General features: G+C 47.4%; 1 protein-coding gene across 9 annotated transcripts in view; it reads right to left on the minus strand.

Annotated features, from left to right (window-relative positions):
• Positions 1-7,895: 7,895 nt before the first annotated feature.
• The window catches only part of Akap13 (A-kinase anchoring protein 13), a 301,501-nt gene continuing 289,313 nt past the window's right edge, over positions 7,896-20,083 (minus strand). For 8 of the 9 annotated variants that reach the window (XM_052761654.1, XM_052761652.1, XM_052761653.1 and 5 more), the window contains 7 exons: positions 19,666-19,827; positions 18,927-18,997; positions 18,387-18,431; positions 15,944-15,994; positions 14,672-15,121; positions 13,049-13,379; positions 7,896-11,904 (listed from right to left, as the gene is read on the minus strand). In XM_052761654.1, the coding sequence (XP_052617614.1) occupies positions 11,855-11,904; positions 13,049-13,379; positions 14,672-15,121; positions 15,944-15,994; positions 18,387-18,431; positions 18,927-18,997; positions 19,666-19,827 (1,160 nt within the window). In that variant the 3' untranslated portion in view covers positions 7,896-11,854. The remainder of the gene's footprint in view (positions 11,905-13,048; positions 13,380-14,671; positions 15,122-15,943; positions 15,995-18,386; positions 18,432-18,926; positions 18,998-19,665; positions 19,828-20,083) is intronic. The other variant, XM_052761649.1, reaches the window with a different exon arrangement.

Consider the following 20,083-nt stretch of genomic DNA (forward strand, 5'->3'; position numbering starts at 1 on the left):
GTAAAACTGCAGCAGATTCAAACCACTTCTGAGTGTGTTGTCTGTCTGTCATTCGCCAAATCCTTGCCTTCCTGACTACCCAAGCCCTGGTTCTCCCACGGTCGTGGTACTCCTGGTGGGCCAGTCCGTGGCAACATAAAAAACGAGTTCCAGATATTTCCTGCCATAACCTAAAGGACATGATAGATTGTATACCATAGCAGTCAGAGGGAGCAAGTTTCCTGCAGAGAAGAAATGGGATTTCTTATTGTCAGAGAAAAATGGGTCTGCGATGACATAAACTGTAGAGGACATGGCAATTTCCTTGCAGCTGCAACTCTCCAGTCAGTTTAAACCAATCATCTCTGAGCTTGTAACTATATAGAGTTGGAACTCCCCCAGAGCCCCTACCCTAACCACTATAAAAACGCTGCTTGATTGTTACTCGGGGTCTCTCCTGCTCAGCTGCTGCATCAGACAGATGGAGAGACCCAGGTTAACTCATAAATAAAAAGACTCTTTGATTTTGCATTAGGATCGGTCTCTTGGTGGTCTTTTGGGGGACTCTGGGTACAACAGCTTAGTGGGTAAATGTGCTTGTCCTGCAAGCCTGAAGGCCTCAAAATTCAATTTCTGGAGCCTATTTAAGGTTGAAGGAGAGAATTCACTCCACAAAGTTGTCCTCTGATATCCACATGCAGTCCATGGCATATGTGTCGGCCCCCAACACACACATCACACACACATACACACTATTTATGGATTCTATTGTTATGATGAAAAACCATAACCAAAGCAGCTTGAGGAGGAAAGGGTTTATTTGGCTTATACTTCTACATCATGGTGCATCACTGAAGGAAGTCAGAACAGAAATTCAAACAGGGCAGGAACTTGGAGGCATGAGCGGATGCAGAGACCATGGAGGAGTGCTGCCTACTAGCTTGCTCCTCATGGTTTGCTCAGCCTGCTTACTTGCTTGTTTTCTTTCTTTCTTTCCTTCCTTCCTTCCTTCCTTTCTGTTTTTTTTTTTTTTTTTTTTTTTTTGGTTTTTTTGAGACAGGGTTTCTCTGTGTAGCTTTGTGCCTGTCCTGGAACTTACTCTGTAGCCCAGGCTGGCCTCGAACTCACAGAGATCCGCCTGCCTCTGCCTCCCGAGTGCTGGGCTCAAAGGCATGCGCCACCACCGCCCGGCTTCTTTCTGTTTTTTGAGCTAGGATTTCTCTGTGTAGCCCTGGCTGTCCTGGAACTTGTTCTGTAGTCCAAGCTGGCCTTGAACTCAGAGATCCACTTGTCTCTGCCTCCTGAGTGCTAGGATTAAAGGTGTGTGCCATTACTGCTCAGCTCAGCTTGTTTTCTTATAGAATGAAGGGCCACCACCCACAATGAGCTGGGCCCTCTCCCATCAATCACTAAGAAAATGCCCTACAGTCAGATCTTATGGAGACAATTTCTCAGTTGAAGTTTTCTCCTTTCTGATGACTCTAGCCTGTATCAAGCTGACATAAAACTAACATACACACACACACACACACACACACACACACACACACACACACACACAACTGACAATGAAAACAAAAGTCTACAAGGTGAACACCCATATTTCTCACTATGTATCACTCAGGAACTGGACTTATAGAGACATTAAACCAACTGCAGGTACCTCCTCACACAGGAAGACACCCTGCAGAGGGATGACCAGTAGCAGACTAAGGAGAAGGTCAGCAAGGGTCTGAGGGGCTGGGTCTAGGATCAGACTCTGTAATCTGTAGACCACCTTGGTTGAGCCAAAGTGCCCCGGTGTCCTCTGATCATACATTTCATTGCTTCTGGAGGCCCCAGGATGGCTCCCCCAAGCCCAAGCCCTGCCTAGCCTGGACTGTGCTTCTCTTGGGGCACAGTCGTTCTTCATTCTCCCCTGTGTTCACTCTGCTGCTTAGCAGTCTCCTGTGCAACAAGGGAGGACTCAACCGTGGAGAATCCTCCCTTGGGCCTACAGTCCGTCTATCAGAACAGGGGTGCATTTCAGGGGACACTGTGGACCAGGGGTTAGCTGATGACCCAGAAGGAGGACACCTGGACAGGACACGGACTTCTGAGATCAAGGCTGGTGTCCACCAAGCCCAGCCTTCTAGAGGAGGTGAGAGCCTGGAGAGCAAGAAGGAATGTGCTGGGGCACTTCTGGTGGGGGCTGAGGGCTGGACCACCATCTAGGAGCTCCTAGATATGGGAACATAAGTCCTAGGGTTGCCCCAGGTTGCCCTTGCCACTTAGGCCACATGCTTTACAACACATTCTGGGTCCTCGAAAGGCCTCCGCATTCCTCATCTGATCTTTGCCATCAGAAGCCGGATACATCATCCTCCAGTGAAGTGTTTATCTAATTATTCTTTATAAATAAAAACTCAGGAGTCAGATGCTGGGGTAAGAATCTGATCAGAGAAGTGGTTGAGAAGTGACCAGTGACCTCCTCTTTTCTTCCTCCATCCAAAAGGGTCCAGATTCTTTCTAAGCCCCTCCCTACTACTTCCTGTATCTCTCTATATGTCCTCGGTCCTTCATACCTCTATGGCTAATTTTGGTCAGCTAGTAGCTAGCTCTGCCCTCTGATTCAAAGTAAAAATTTGGCAGTCTTTGGAATGTCAGAGTGTGATCAAAATATCCCACATTTCCCCCTTTTTGTCTAGATAAAAAGGGAAGGTTTTAACTCAAACACAGTAAAACTATATACAATAAGAACAATTGTCAGGTAAGAATTATATTCACAGGGGGCTGGAGAGATGGCTCAGAGGTTAAGAGCACTGACTGCTATTCCAGAGGACCTGAGTTCAATTCCCAGCACCCACATGGCAGCTCACAGCTGTCTGCGACTCCAGTTCTAGTTCCATAAGCAAAATACCAATGCACATAAAATAAAAATATATTAAAAAAAAGAATTATATTCACAATGTCCAGTTGATTTGCATTTGGTAAATTCAGAGAAAATACTCCATTATCTATCCTATTTTGGTGAGTCCAAAGTTTTGTACTTAATTCACATTCTATCCCAACTTACATTACCAACCCAAAACTATCTTTTTAGACCTCAAAACATTTTCTTAGATAAACAATTTAAGCTTTTATGTCTTTCAATCTTATATGCTTTATACCATTTTGTGAATTTCTTTTCTGAATTTGGTAACAAGAAAAACTGTAACTATAACTATCTCATTTCAGGAAGTGCAGAGTAAGCAACTTCCAAAACGATAGGAACAATAGAGACATTTGGCGGCCTAGACAGTCACCCAAGGTTCCTCTGTAACTATGGGGTACCCATCTTTGGCCTACAGGCCTAGAATATCTGACAGACTTTTCTGTGAAGTAGGAATTTTGAAGGACTGCCCTATCTTGTCTTGGCAAAGTTCAGCAGTAGCTTTGTTTTGTGTCCTGCTTGTCCAATATGGACAGCATACTGTCAGCAGTCTAGGCAAGGACAGTTTCTTGCCCAGTGGCTAATTTTTGCCACAAAGAAAGGAAACTCCACGTGGAGGTTCTTTGATACCCATCATCTTCTCTGAAGTAGATTGGTACTGCCAGGAGCAGATGTGTCTTACTGTCATGAAAAGCCTTATGATATTAAAACATCTTAAATGCCATATTCTGTAGATCTCTGAAGTGTTTGAAGACCATCTATCTATTTAAAATATATTTATGTTTGAAAACATAGCTAAATGACTACAAGTTTGATTATAGATGTTTCTACTCTTATTTAAGGCATTGTACCTATGCAGTTCATTTAAAACTGTTATCTATAATAATCAAACATATTTATATATATATACATATATATGTAGCTCATTTAAAACTGTAATCTATAATAATCAAATATATATATAAAATAACAAAAGAATGTTAAATTTGTATCAATATACAAAAATCCATACCAATGTAAAATATTTGAGATTATAGATGTTTTTTGTTTAAAAGTAGATTAAATAATCTACCCTTTTATCCTATAATTTCTATACTCCCCTTTTTCTTTTCAGAACAAGATCTCTGAATTTAATCTTCTTTGTTCAGCTTTCTCCCTGACCATGACCAACAATAACTTAACCAATCCTAAACAATGAAAAACATCCATAATACATTGAATGACCAAAACTCACTTACCACACCTCTTGGGAATGTGGGTATCATATTCTCTAGACTGCTTCCTGTTGTGTGGGAGTGACAGCATCTTTAGGGGACCTTGGGAAAGTTGGGATAATGGTCAAGTTCTGAAAGAGCTAGCTGTATTATTTCTTGTTCAGTCTCTGTGTGATGGGAAAGTGTGGAGCTTATCTGAAGTCCTGACTAGAGTGGTCTTTGAGGCTGGACCATCTCAGCTAACTGCCTTGAAATGGTCCTGAGCAGTGTGTAGTCCAAAGCTGAACTTTGTGTGGTATTTTTCAGCTTAATGGCATTATCACAATCAGATGGAATTGGCATTGTGGGGTCTCATCATCTTTTTGGAGACTTCAAAGGTCGCTGTTAGGAATGGTCACGGTTCACTGGAGAAAATGTCAACATTTTAAATGCCATATTGCAGCAGATCTTGGAGAGGTTAAAGGATTACAATTTGTTAAATACATCCAGGCTACAGAAACGTAATTCCTAGTTATGTGCTTCAGACTCAAGCCCAAAATCATGTACAGGAAGCTGGATGAAGCTTATTTCTAGAATTGGCTAGTACTCTATGTGACCATTAATATCACGATAGAAAGTTTATATGTATATAATAATCTTATTTTTTTGAGGTTATATTTATACCTTAAGAAAAGTTTTAAAAGAGTCAAAATAAAACCAGAGGATCATGAGATTAGTGGCAATAGAATACTCCCTTAATTTTGGTTTTTCTTCTGTCTCACTATCAGGTGGTTCTTCTGACATGAGACAGAGATTTTGGATTTTCCTTTAACAAGCATGCTTGGGTTTAGAGAAGGAGAGAGCCATGCTCCAACTCCAAAGCCAGCTTTAATTTTTAATTTTTATTGGTACTACATAAAGACCATTTGCCTTATATTATCTGTAGAGAAGAGCAGAAACAAACATTTAGGAAGATTTATGAAATTTTATCCTGTTGGAAATGTGCTGTACCATTAGGCCAATTTACTCGTTTTCTTGGGACATATTTTCTGGATGATTCCCATCTTCTTCTTCAGATGTCTCATCTGTCCAGTGGTCTTCAAATTCCTTAGTTGGATGCTTTTATTCTCCTGGAAAGACAGAAACAAAACCCTGCCCCAACCCTCACTTTAGGGAATTTTCCCTTCTGGCAGGTTATATCTTATCAAATGAAAGGCATTTGTTAGTCTTATAAATTAGTTTAGTCGGGCGGTGGTGGCGCACGCCTTTAATCTCAGCACTCGGGAGGCAGAGGCAGGCAGATCTCTGCAAGTTTGAGGCCAGCCTGGGCTACAGAGTGAGTTCCAGGAAAGGGGCAAAGCTACACAGAGAAACCCTGTCTCAGAAAACCAAAAAAAAAAAAAAAAAATTTAGTTTAGATTGAATGGCCATGTTGTTTGATGAACTATCACTTCTCCTAATCAAGGGGTCTCTCCTGTTTGAATCTAATCTTTATAAATTTTGATAGTATTCATAGCTAGAAGTGACTGGTGACCTCCTCCCTCGCTCCTTCCTCGACCCCAAAAGGCCAAGCATCTTTCTAAGCCCCTCCCTACTCCTTCCTGTATTTCTCTATATGTCCTTGGTCCTCCGAAGCCTTTATGGCTAATTTGGGTCAGCTAGTAGTTAGCTCCATCCTCTGACTCAAAGTAAACTTTATTGGCAGTCTCAGGTGTGTCAGAGTGCGATCAAAATATCCCACAACACTCCAGGTCAGGTGCTGTGACAGGGCAGGGCAGGCCTGGTTTGTGCCCAGTCTCTCTGGTCCAGTCTGCACTGTCCCATCACTCATTCTGTGGTCGCGTGTAAAGAATGGCCCACCAGGCTGGCCCTCCAGTTTCTCATCATTTGCTGGGCTCTTATCAGGGCAGGCAACATCGGCTCAGGTGAGCATCCTCCTCCTTTGGATGTAGGCAAAGCTTGGGATCATAGCTTGAGGTGGTCCTGGCCCCACTTCATTCAGAGGCTGGGCAGGGTGGCCAGTTCAGGACGGCTCCAAGAAGACAAAGGAGAGAGAGGAGGTCTAGCTCTCTCTCAGCTGACTGTTTCAAGAAGCTCCCTGCTGGGTAGACTTCCCTGGGAGGAGTTGCAAAGAGAAGCCTGGGCTTCCAGACTATTACAGCTTTGTGGAGTAATTACCATATGAAAGCAGGTGAGGGAGCTGTAACATGGATACCCAGGGATGGCAGAGCCGCTGGGAAAGGAGGGAGTTGTTGGCAACCGCCCCAGAGAGGCGCTCGCTGCAGGCGGTGCCTGGCCCACATCCCTCTAATCTGGGGCACTCACCACTCCCTCCCAGGCCCCTCCCTGTCACCACTTGGCACCCTAAGGCCTCAGGGGCACCCTTGGGGTGGCAGAACAGTTGGGACCGAGAGGTAGATTCCAGGCCCTAGGGCTGTATGTACCACAGGTACCGGTTCTAGGCTTGGTTCTTCTGTTGTTGCTGTCAAGGAAATCTTAAGACCAGGCCCATCAATCTGCCTTTCTTCTCATGTGCACACTTTCTTCCCTGGATATTTAGTCGTTGTGGCTTCCTAATGTCCCCTTCCCCCTGTGGGCTTAGGTTTCTGTTTGGCTGTGTGGGCCAGTCACACTGGCTTTCTAGGCAGAGCCTTCACTGCGGGTCGGTCCCTTATAGAAAGGACACAACTGGCTACCCTTGCCGTGGGCAGTCCCTTGGGATGGGGACCTTCCAACAGCGATGGCCACTGTCACACAGCATCAGGTTTGTGCTGTGGTGGAAGGTCCTATGCACAATGGCTTCCTTTAGCGGTCAGCAGGGGTGTACCACCCCACAGAATGGCCACCCAGGATTCTTGGGGCCCTCTGCTTTGTGCCTGTTTTTGTGTGGTGCTCTCCCCGCCGCCCCCCCCCCCCCCCCCCCCCGTCAGCCTTGATTCCCAGACAAAAGCCTGTCTGGGGGGCACAGAACCAGCTACAGTGGAGGTGAGGGGCTCCATGGGAACCACTGTTTGTTTGGCAGGCTGAGCATGTCCTGACCCACTAGGGTGGGACAGATGAGCCAAGCTGGCTGCTCAGCTGGAGAGGGGCTGGAGCACAATGAGGGTCAAGGGCAGAGTATGTTGAAAAGGGGTGAGTATCCCAAGGACTTGAGGGGGGAGGGGGTAACTATTGCTAAGGTTACACATGCCTCTGCTCAAAAATGTATGCACTTCCAAGTTCATGCCCAGCAGGGTTCTTTTCTTGCTGGTTGTTGGGAATGAGGTGGGCAGAGCTGGGACCCCAGGGAGCTGTCCCCACGGCTTCTGCACCACCAAACGGTAGAGTTCCCTAGCGCCCAAAGGGACTAGAGGGTCTTTTTGCTGATCCAGTTGGATGAGACTCACGGCAGCAGTAAGCCAGGGCTGGGGACAGCAAGCAGCCCCCGCCGAGTGTGTGGACCGGCCAGTCACACCGGGCACCCCCCACCCTTGCGGTGTTCCATGAGACAGGACTTGCTCTTAGCTCTGCAGCAGCTGCTTGGGGTTGCGGGGAGATTGGGCAGAAGTCAAGTAGGATGTAGTGTGTAGATGGCATGGGAGCTTGAACCTTTCTGTGTTGGTTTCATGGAAGTGTGGTTTGGACTCTGACTTAGGGCGGATGGGTTCAGTGACCCTGGAGGTGTGGGGCCGGCTCCGGGCTTTGCTCGGTGTTGAAGGCCTCTCCTCCTTGCACCCTGATCCCACTAGCACAGGAACGGCTCTACTGGGAAGATGGCTCCTGCCAAGGTGGGGAGGGAATACTTCTTTACCACAAATACGTCACGGCAGAGATCAAGATTTCAAAGGAAATTTATTATTTTTGAAAGGTCTGAGGGGGACTTTACAAGAGTCTGAAGCCAGTAACTACAAAGGATGATAAATAAAATACAAAGCCAGTATGTTGTGGCAAATTTCCAGAAAACACATTGAAAATCTTTACAGTTCAAAACTGTTTCACTTTTATACATAATTACAAATTACTATACAGCGCTTGGGTTTAACCCAACTTTTTATTTCATAGGGCTTAGTACAGAAATGTTCATACAGCATTTGGAGACAACAAGAACAGAGGTATAGGTGTATCCTGCCCACCTTCTGTAGCGCCCAGGCCTCAGGAGGGAACCTGAGACAAACCGACTGGGTAGGCCCATGCCAGCAGCTGGCAAGCAGGGCAGGGCTGCTGACTTTAGAGGGTCTAAGGCATGGGTTCTGTGCTGCCTGCAGAGGCCCGCGGGGACTGTGGCAGGACTGTGGCAGTGGCACCTGTCTGGTTTCCAGGAAGGACACACTTGAAGCGGTGGGAGCTGCCCACCTTACACCTTAATGAGATGGAGAAGTAACTCAGGACCTGTCAATCTTTTGACAAATGATGTTGTCAGGAGTGCAGGAAAAGGCCTCTATTGCCACCTCTCCCCCCTTTTATGGCAGCGTTAGAATACTTTGCATTTCTAAACCTGGCCAGCAGGTGACAGACTCCGAAGCTCTGGTTAACTAGGAATGTTATGCTACGTGAAAGAAGACAAGGAGCCAAACCCACTATGCCCTCGGTCTCTGCAGGGATGGCCAGGGTCGCTGCCTCACCCAGAGGCACCCATGCACAGATGTCCAGGCACGGAAGCCCACTCTCCACGACTGTCTTTTGGGCACAGGTCAGAGTCCCATGAAACACCAAAAGCCTTGCCAAGAGAGCCTCGGGGACAGAAGGAAACATTAAAGACTTGTATAGAGAGCGACTCTGAGCGAGCTCTGGCCTATGGGCCAAGGTTCCGTCCTTTCCTAAGCCTGTGCATGCTAACATCACCCCAAGGAGTTCAACATCTGTGCTTACTGCTAATACGAGGCAGTGAAGGAAACCAAGGCGGGGGCGGGGAGGGACTCGCCAGGGGCAGTGTTAGTGGTGTGACCCTCAGAAGATTCAATTCGTACCTTTCAAAAAATCAATCTTGGGGAGGGTTTTCCTGCGGGTGACTCTCATGGGGTGGGGTGGGGCATGCTGGCATGCTTTTATTTTAACCCTCCCCATCTTCTAGGAAAACAGTTAACACCTTTGATTGTCTCAAAAATGAAGCCAGCTGATGAGAGGTCATTTAAAGTGCACATGTCACCCAGATGGGACGACAACTACTGAGATGATTATAATTTTTGAGAGAAGATACAATCTTCTAGAAAGTTCACTGGATTCCACAATGCTGGGGCCAATTTGCACACGTCCCCCGAAGCAGCGGTTTCTATAGCTTGATGTATGGGCAACAGGACAGGACAGAGTCCTGGTCCCTGGAAAACTACCCTTCTCTTTGAGAATCCCACAGAAAGCTGTGGACTCGGCTGAAGCGATCTCCAGGGTCCTAAGCAAAGGCACAGCAGCAATTCCCAAAGTGCGGCAGGCTCTGAGGGGCCAGACGGTGTAGCAGGTCAGTTCTTGGCAAAAGGTTCTCTTCCTGGAGGAGGCTGGGCAGCTTAGGGGAACTCAGAGGGTTACTTTCTTGTTGACCTGAACTTCTCCCAACTGTCACTGATCATTGTTTTGGGGAGTGGGGGTAGAAGTGAAATTGGTTTTTAAAAACCACCAAAGCAACTCCTGCACCTGGTTGGGAGGACACTTGAGGGCCGGAGTGAAGCTTCCTGGGGGTGTGCAGTGGCTCCCTGGGCATGTCAGGAAACCTGGAGGAGTCACTAGCCTCCCTCTGCACGGGGAAGAGGGCAGGGTTTGGTCTGATTGGCTGGCAAGTCTAGGTGGTAATCGGACCCTTTCCCTTCTAGCAAACGGGCTCCTCTGCTGTGGAAGGGTGCAGCCTCTCCGAGGGACATTCAGGGGCAGGGTCCAGGACTGCCAGGGAAACCCTGTGGGGGTCGGGGCACAACAGGTTCTGCTGGGACAGCAGTCTGGACTGGGAGGAGGAAGCAACTCACTTCTTGCAATTAAGGTTCTTGAGGGAAATACATCATAGTTTTAGTAGGAAAAAAAAAATCAGACTTTAAAGAGCCAAACTGGCTTTATCAAAAAGAGGCAAAGGTAGCCGATGGGCAACTTTTAAAATCTCCAAACAAGGACCAACACATTCCTTATGAAAAAAAAAAAAAAAAAAAAAAGGGCCCGGACGGGAAGGGTACAGCTCCCACCTCCACCCTTGAGTTCCCCTCGGGACCTTCGTGCACTTGGACAGACACTTCATTCTCTGTACTGAGAAGATGGTTCAAACTGTTGGGCCAGTACTGGTTCACTTTCAAAATAAAATAAAATAAAATAAAAACAAAGCACAAACACAAAATAAATAAAACAAATTTAGGCTAACAAATTTTACCCAGAACTCTTTCAAGTAAACTGAAAGATAAATATCTGCATCTGCAAGTCCAGCTTGCAGGGTATCAGCAAGCACCAAGTCACAGGTTTGTCTCTGCACAACTCTGTTCAAGGCCCCGTGCTTCAGAGGGCGACACCAGGAACCCAAGGCCACGCGTGAAGCACAGACCCCAGCAAGCCCCTCACTGGGAGTACCCCGAGGGACAGGTACGTGAGCTTTCGCGGGTACATTACCAATGAACTGTCCTGCACACACGAGCTGGTGAAAGCCTCAAGCATGCAGAGATCAACACACGGAGATGGAGGGCGAGAGGAGAGACAGGCTTGAAGGTAAGAGCACAACCAAGCAGATTGCATCTGAAAACCGTCTATGAGAAGGCCTCGTGACCGAAGAGAGGGCACCCAGCCACGCTTCAGGGCCAGCTCCCCTGTCTGTATTGGCAAAACTACCAGACAGACTTAACTCCTGCACCTGAATCTACTTTTCAGCCAGTAATCCTAAAGCAGGGCATGGAGAGGCCTCAGGGGACAGACTAGTCCTGGGCAGGGGGCTGGGAGCACCAACAGGGTGCATGCTTTCCCACAGGAAGGTCCAGTAACAACTAGAAAGTGTCATACTGAGGACAGTGGTGACGAGTCCTCTCTACTTCCTCTGTGCCCAGAGCATTTCGACAGGCACCTAGGACAGCAGGATGTTTCTTCCTGATTTGAATATGAAGTGTGAGATAGTTAGTTCAGCTTAGAATAGAGATCCAGGTGGTGCAGACTACCTGCTTTTCGTACACATCAGGCCTCTCGCTGGTTCCACAAACATCCTGTTGTTCTTCCTAAAATAAAATGAGGGACACATACAAAGAAGGGTGGTGTGTGCGCAGGGGCTGTTTCAAGGGACCCGATCTCAGAGGACCGCAGGGTGAAATACTGTATCTCCACATGCCACCTGGCCAGTTAGGCGCTTGCTCTTGGCCTAGGCTATCCTGGTGTGTACACAGCTGGCGTACTCGACATGCAGATGGTCACTGTATGCAGATGAAGTCTATACTATCTGCTCTTGGGTCCTGGTTGTATTCCCCCAAAGACAAGGCAGGGTTTCAGACCTCACTTGGAGAAACTCTTGGAGCCTCTAGGGAATCCTGACATGTCTCAAACTATTTCCTACGTCTAGGGCCACTACTTTCAGTGGAACACCCTGAGTAAGGCCAGGCCCACCCAAGTCCTGGGCAGTCACGGATCACGGTGGAAGTGGAGTCTGAGCGTCCTTCTCCACCCCGACACGCAGCTGTTTCTCTTTCTTGTCCAGGACCTGGGATAGCTCAGGAGGACTGGACGCTGAGGGGCAGTGGGCGTCCAGTGTAAGAGACTCGTGCTCAGGGGCAGCACGGGTGCCGCAGCCACACCACTGTCGCGTCAGGGTTGGAAGGTGGCTGCCCTGGCAGGTTCAGGAAACGGGTCAACAGAAGATCTCTTCACCCTCGGCTGACACTTCCGAAGCAGGACCATCTGCAACCGTGAAACCGAGAGTGAAAACATGGCTCTCCTGACGTCACTTCCTATCCTGTCAAGTTTCTGTGTTAAGACAGGTGACTGGGGTTCTTGGCACATACTGATTAGTTTGCAGAGTGAATAACCTTTACACAGCACTAGTGTTCATGTTTATAAATAGGCCTAAGAAATGTAAATCTCCCACACGGAAGCCAGAGTTCAGTCTTACTGTGAAGGCAGACATAGCAAGGGATTCCGGACAATGTGGAATCCAAACAAGGAGGCTCTGTGAGCACCCTAGAGAACCTCTCAGCTCCAGTTCCTAACTTCTCCCAGGGAAATGAGTAGATGACCTGGTTATACATCTGGAAGGTCAACACCCAACCTTGCCATTGTATTGGTTACTAGAGTAAGCCTAGCAAGACAGTGAGGGCTTGGATGACTTCCATTAGGTGAGTTAGTTCCTCAATTGGGAGAATGCTCCAGAAATGAAACCCGTACTCCACATGCAGGAGGCCCAGAACACTGGGTCTTGGATGCTCATTGCACAAGCAATCTTTTTGAAAAACAGTATGCATGTTTCCCTGCATGTACGTTATGTACAACAGGTTCAGGCATACATTCGGCCCACAGTGATCAGAAGAGGGCATCAGATCCCTTGAAACTGCAGTTACAAGTGGTTGTGAGCTGCTATGTGGTGTGGGGAACTGATCCTGAGCCCTCTGCAAGGGCAGTGACTCCAACCTCAGAGCCATCTCTCCAGCCCTGCACAAGCATTCTTTCCATGTGTCTCCATGCGCATGGATGCCAGAGGCTTATTATTATTAGTATTATTATTATTAATTTGGAGACAGGGTCTCTTACTGAACCCAGAGCTCACCAAAGTGACTACACTAGCTTGTGGGTGAGTTCCAGGGATTCTCTTGCCTCTCTGCCTCCCACCTCTAGGGATAGAATTGAGGTCCTCATGTTTGAATGGCAAGCACCTTACAAACTGGGTCATCTCTGCAGCTCCTGTAACAAGTATTCTCAGCAAGTGGTCCTAGTGGGCAGGGGGCAGCTTGGCTTTTGTACATCTGACCTGTTCTGTTTTTTTTCTCTCCCGGTCCGTCACTACCCTCTCCTGTAGAATGCAGACGCCATGGCCATGGGGACAACTCACCACCAGGCTGAGAGCGGCCTCCTTTGCTCTTCTTTTTCTTCTCCTTCTTCTCCTTTGGCTTAGCTAACCCAAAAAGGCGGGTGGAAGTGGAGGTGCTGGGTGGGGCCTGGCTCTGCCCCTCTGGTACTTTTGTCTGGCTCGTTGAACTCAGTATATGAAAAGACCCCTTATCTTTGTGTGTCCGAGAGATGCTGTTCCTTTTAGGAGACACCAAGAGTTCTGAGTCCAATGACCCTGATTTGGTTATGGAAGGGGCAGATGGTAAGGAGAACTCATCCGGATTGGGCAAGAAGGACGGGACTCGCATCAGCCTGGCATGTTTATTCGAAACCTGCATATGTTCAAGAGAAGGCATTTAAAATGTGAAGCCGTCAACATCTCAGCAGCCACACTCTAAAGAACGTACTGTGAACAGGACTGCATGTAACTGCTCCTTCTCAAGTACTATCTATGAGCATGTTCAAGCCATCACGTCCAATACTGATGTCATTCTTATCTTTGATGAGGCAACTCAAAAAAGAACTCCCACTCCCTGAAGAAACAGGATAGTGGCCCATTTAAAGACCCATTCAGACAAGAGTGCAGATATCCCTTCAGGGCAGAGATTATGGACCTGGCCTGAGCGTTCCAGAAGAGCATCATCCCACCTTCGTTCTCTGCTGCCTGAGAACCAACCCTCCCTTGTCAAAATTCTGCTGATTTTACTGGGGTGTGAGTGGATCCACCCTTCTGCTAGAAGATGCAACAGAGCCACTGGCTGCTCCCTGCTATGGACTTGAGACGCTCTTCTGAAAAGGCAGTACCGCCTGACCCTGGGAGACATCAGTTTCCTTTCAGGGTCCAAGGTCAATTAAAGGGCAACGTGACAGCAGTTTTAAAAGACAGGGAGATGTACCCACTACCAAACTATCTATCTGCCTCCAGTGCCCATGGTTCAGGACAATCACACATTATCTCTTTACAGTAACAGGAGACTCAGCATGTCAAAGGACAGAAAGCCTTCCTGAACAAGCAGCAGCTACTGAGAAAAGAAGAGCACGGAAAAGCATCAAACCAAACCATGCATTACACAGAGTGCAGGTGCTGAATATGCCTGCCCAGACCTCATCTGTGACTACCTTCTATCACTTGCTGGGCTCTCCCACCTGTCTCTGACCTCCGCCGCCCATCCTCTCAACAGGTTCTTTATCCTGTAGCAGAGCTAATCCTGCTGTCTCCTGACCACAGGCATGTAGGTCCTAAGGGCGCCTCTGTCCTTGGTATGCTTCCTATTTGTGGGGACACATGCCTGATCTACCATGTGCTACAGGACCAGGGCTCACTGTTACTCTCTCAGGCATGCTGAGGCTACTCTGGCCCAGGCTGGTGGCTGAGAAAAGTGTTTGCTAGCTTGAAGGACCCACTGATTTCTCTGTGCTACAATCTCAACACATCTGCCACCCTCTTCAATCTCGAGTGAGACTCCCTTCCTCCACTTGTTCAGGGTAAGGCAAAGTACAACATGAAATCTCTGGCTGGTTCTCTTCCACGTGGCTCCTATAACCACCCTCAGTCACGGCCCGGTCTTCACAGTAGGATACCCCTTCCTCCCCGTCTCCTGGCCCGGCGCAGGCTCTTAGGTACCTGGCAAAGGTCCTGATCCATCTGCCTCTGGCTGAGCCGCTCTGCATCCCGCTTCAGCTGCTCCTGTTCTCTCTCCAGCTGTTTCTGGGCAGCCCGGAGCCTCTCCAGATCACACTGGTAAGTGCCCTTCTTCTGCTGGAGCTCTTCCCGGTCCCTCTCCAGGTCCTGCTGCCTACGGCGGACTGTCTCCTCCCGCTCGGCCAGCTTGGCCTCGCGGTCTCTTAGCTCCTGCTCCCGGGCCTCCCACTCCCGCTCACGGCGGCGCTTTTCCTCCAGGTGCTGGGCCTGCTGCTTCTGCAGGTTGGCCAGGTCCTGGCGCTGCTTCTCCAGGCTCCGCTGCTTCTCCTGCTCAATGAGGGAGCTGGGGCGGGCCGCACTCCTTGTCAGGACCTTCTCTGTCAGCACCAGCTTCTGGTCCTCAATGTAGCTATCCTGTTGTAGCACAACACCCTGTCACGGTAGAGAGAACCGTCATGCATCTCAGGCCCAGGAGAAAAGCCACCTGCAGGGATCCTTCCCGATCCCACCCTAGGGTACTGGGACAGAATGATGCCCCTCTCCTGTTCTAAGGGTTTGGTCTTAGAACACACTATGCTCCAGGGCAACTTTGGGCAGACAGGGGAACTCAATTTTGTCAAGCCTGGTCATCTATTTTCTCTTTAAGCTAAAGAATAATTTCAATTTATTTTGCGTGTGCCAAAGAGGACGTGTGGAGGTCAGAGGACAACCTGTGGGAGTCGTTCTCTCCTCCTGCCACGCAGGTCTTGAGGACTGAACTCGGGTAGTCAAGGCAGGCATGTTGACCTGCTGAACCATCTCACTAGCCCTGGTCATACAGTTTCTGGAATTCTTGGTGGTACTTTGGGGTGAGATGAGTGTGTATGCTGTGCAGGAGGGAGAAGGTAGGAAGGAGACAGGTAAATTCTTCAAGAAAGGAAGGGACCAGAAAGAGGGTGGTCCCTGGGGAGTACCAGAGAGTATGAGAGAGCCACCCTACACAAACACCACGGAGAGATAAGGGAAGGTTTTCTGAGGTGAGACAGCCTCTGGCGAAGGCCCCACACTATCCAGCAGCTCCGAGAGTCCAGCAGCTGCTCTCGAACTGTGGTCCTGAAGGACCACACACTGTAATGTCTTCATTTTCTCAACCAGAAGCTAATCTTCGGCTTATTTACCAACAAGTAACTTATAAATCCGGAAGACGGAGGTCAATAAAGTCTCTGTACTGTGTTCTCTGAAGAGTAAGCACACAGATAAAAAAGGCACAGGTACCTGCAGCATGCTCAGGAGTTCGTGGAGGTGAACAATGCTCCGGACAACCTGCTAGCAGAGGAATAAACAGTCACTTCAGTTTTTCCGATGCAAAAACACCACATGGTTGTAACATCTTCAGAACACAACAAGACACTACATTTTAATGAAATCTTTTAAAATTGAAAGACTCCAAGAGAGTACCTGAATGCAAGCAGCCAAGATTAAAGTGATCTGTGTGTGCGCCCATGTGTATACATCTATTAAAAGGCATTACACAAAGCTTCCACTTTCTAAATTGGCTGACATAAAAATAGTATATTCCTCAAAGTTAAAACAAAAGAATTCTCTGAAAATTTATACTGTTTATTAATAATAATCAAGGGCAAAGGAAAAATATTCAATTTCTCTAAAAAAAACCAAAAACGGTCTTCATTTCTGGAAAACTTTAAGTTAGAAACCTTGGTTCGTACACACACTGAACAAAAATACAATACATCCCATTTAAATTCCAAGTATAAGGGCTAGAGAGACGGCTGGGTGGGTAGGAGCACTGGGGTTGATTCCAAGTACCCACATGGCAGCTTACAATTGTGTGACTCCAGTCTCAGGGGATACATTGACCTCTTCTGGCCTCTGCAGGCACTAAGGGGGCTAACACCCACACACATAAAATAAAATAAATCATAAAAGAATTAGAAGAAAATACAAGAAGAGATATGGAATATCCTAGTTTAGAAACAGGACAGAAATACAAATCAGCAATTTACAGAAGAAAAAAAATAGTTAATTATATAAAACATGAAAGGTTTTCAGGGACTGAGGTATAGCTCAACGGTTGAGGCTGTGGTTCAATCCACAGAACACATATACACACATGCACAAGTCAAGCAATGTTTGAAACGTCAATTTAAAAATGGTAGTGCTCAATGCTGGGGAAAGAGAATGAGGATGGATGGCCACACCTGGCCACACACTAGCTCCTTTCACAAAGTCATGTGTTGAAGAAAATCAAAGAGCCGTGTAATAAGTGCAATGTGCAAAGAAGCAGAAGAGGGATTAACGACCAGAAAGCTCCAACTCCAGGACCCGACAGAAGCAGTTACATGCACTTGTTTAGTGGCAGGCATTGTGCTCCTGTGTCTTGGGAAAATGTCTGACACATTGAGAGACCTCAGGAAGGTCACCCACACGAGCATGTGATGGATAAGAAAAGGGCAGACACAGACACTTAACATTTATTACTCTTCAGTGATGGGTTAGGCTTAAATTCATTTGATTTCTGTTGCTAGTCTTTACATTTTTCTTTTTATAACACTTAAGCCAAGCTTAGTTCTGGGAACCTTTTCTTATCGCTCACACTGAATCTTAACAGAAGGCTCAGAAGCCTGCCACTGCAGCTGTGCAGTGCAGTGTGAAAGCCTGGCACACTATTTCCCACCAGACTTCCTCAGTAAGTACAGGGGACCTCGCCACACGGAAAAAATCAGCTGACAGCTCATTTCAGGACACAGATACAGAGCACCTGCCTACAGGGCCCAGGCCCTGGTTCTATCAGGGGAGTCCCTCAGCAAACTCCTCTGCCAACAAACACAAAACAACATCCTCTGGATGTCTGAGGGGCAATGGGGAGGAGGAAGTCGTTTAAAATTTCAAAACAAAACTCCCGTGAGTTTAATAAACACAACCAGGAAGACTGAAATGCAGGAAACAGCCCTGAGAAACACTGGAAAGGCATGGGTTCAACTGTGCAGGACACAAAAGCAAGGCTCAGCATGAGCGCCTGTCTAAGAGACAGCAGTGACCCAGAAGCTGATTCCAACAGGCATTAGGGGTGGGGCTCAGTGACAGCAGTACCCCAGGGAGGGAAGGAGCAACACGGCCCAGCCCAGGACAGATTCTCCACTGGGAGGACTTCAGGCTCCCTTGCAGGAAAGGAAGGGTCCAAAGAGGTCAACTCAGTAAGGCTAAGAAATCACTAAGGAGAATTTGCCACAAGTTTAATTCACAGGCGCTACACCTGTGGCCACTGGGATCCTTTCTCCTACAGGAAAAGCTGCTACAGATTATACCCAGTGGGCCCAGACTGAAGGCACCAAGGAGGCTTCAGAGCTATACGGTGGCCCACGCCTTTAATCCCAGCACTCAGGAGGCAGAGGCAGGTGGATCTCTGTGAGTTCTAGGACAGCCTGGCTACACAGAGAAACCCTGTCTTGAAAAATGACATAAGGAGAGAGAGAGGGAGGGAGACAGAGAGAGAGAGAGACAGAGACAGAGAGAATCAGAGAGATCCAGTCATAGTATACAACACTCTGGTAAAGTATCAAAACAGTTGTCTTATGCCCAGGAAATGTACAGGTATACTCTTCAGTTATAAAATATTAAAGCCACAAGATACTTGTAATAGCAAAACAAAAATATTCTTAACCCAATAAATATCCTAGATAGTTCAAGGAATTCTTACCTCACTGTTTCTTTTAAGCATAAATACCAGGTTAGCATTTCCACCCTATAAAATAATAGCAAAAATGCATTAAAAATGAAAATCTTGATGTAAAAGATTTTATACTCAATGCGTTTCTAAGTTACACTGTACTTCTGCTTTCCTTTTTTCTACCGTAGCATTTCCCTGGAGGGCATCAAGAGAAGAAGGTGAACTAGTCTGTACTAAAAACAACAACAACAACAACAAACCTGCGGAGCAGGATCGGGATGGCATGGGGGCACGACACAGGCTGTTTAATGAACCTGGTCATGCCAGGGCACAGCAGAATCGGGTCTATAAAGAGGACACTCTAAGCCAGGGGGCCCAAAGCACCAATAATATGGTCCTCTCAACTGTACGGTTAGCTCTAAGAATGTGCTTCCCTAGAAAATGAAGTTTCACTGTGAGTGGCAAGCTGAGTCCTGAGCCAGATCAAGGAAAGATACTTCACAAGGGTAACGAAGTCCAAGGAGGTGCCAAGAGATTCACAGATGCGAGCGCTTTTCTAGAAAACCTTACCTTTTTCAGACCACTGTCCGATTCTGTTCTCCTAAGATCTTGGCTGTCGTCTCCCTCTTCTTTCTCTCCTCCTAAACAAACCACAAACAGATGAAAACATGCAGACAGTTTGGGGGTACTAAGACTTCTGAATTCTGTTAATACCAAAGATTAAAAAAATAACAACCCCCCCCCCCCCCCGGCAAAAAAAAAAAAAAAAACCCAGGAAGCCACTCAGTGGCACTCGGCCACGAGTCACAGCTTAACGAAATCCAAACAGAAGGAAACAAACCCCCAACACAGCTTAGCACCCCTTATTTGAGCTTCGGATCTTTGAATCCATGTAATAATAAGATACTTGGAAGATGCGGCTCTGTCCAGACACAGAATTATCGAATGTCTCACAGACACTTCTGCACACAGCCTGGAAAAAATGTTATACGATGTTCTGAGCACACTTGTGTTCTCGGTGCGACTTTTCACGTGTGGGGTTTGCAACGGTGACATGTCAGAACGTTCTGAACTATGGAGCAGTTTGGACATCAAATTTTCAGATTAGAGCTGCTCAAGGCCTCTGGCTACAGTAAGCTCAGCTGAGGAGCAGAAAAAAAAGCTTATTGTCCCCAACGAACATGATTCTGACAGGAATTCTTGAGTGTTTGAGACTCTCATGAAGACATTTACTGATGAAGGGACAGAGGAGATGGAGCCACCAGAATCCAGGTCACAGTGAGCTGCAAAGGAATAATGGGTGGGTCACCTTTGGAAGCATTCATCTGATGGCAGTCAAATCCTCCAAAGGTCTCTGCTCTCCGGGGCAAGGAAATGGGGCCAGCCATGACTTCCTGCTCAACAGGGCTGCTGACGGACTGTCCCAGTGTGCCACCAAGACTTCCACTCACCAAACCCTGGAGGATCTCCACTGGAATAAAGCAAACAAAACACTCAGGTGGATATCTATCTTTCATTAAGAGGAAAAAAATGTCATGGCAACATGTGATATGTACAGACTGGATCAGAAAATCCCAAAGAATAGGTAAAATTTCCTGCCTAGAGGGTGTTGGGCGGCCACATGCTTCAGCTGGGCTCTACTGGACATGTAGAGACAAATTTCACCCTTCCTTCCAAGGGCCTGAAAATCCGTAGGGAACAGAAGGGCTGAGTAATTGACTGGGAGG

The sequence above is a fragment of the Peromyscus californicus genome, unplaced genomic scaffold, assembly GCF_007827085.1.
Source record: "Peromyscus californicus insignis strain IS unplaced genomic scaffold, ASM782708v3 Scaffold_4__1_contigs__length_199733344, whole genome shotgun sequence".
NCBI lineage: Eukaryota > Metazoa > Chordata > Mammalia > Rodentia > Cricetidae > Peromyscus > Peromyscus californicus.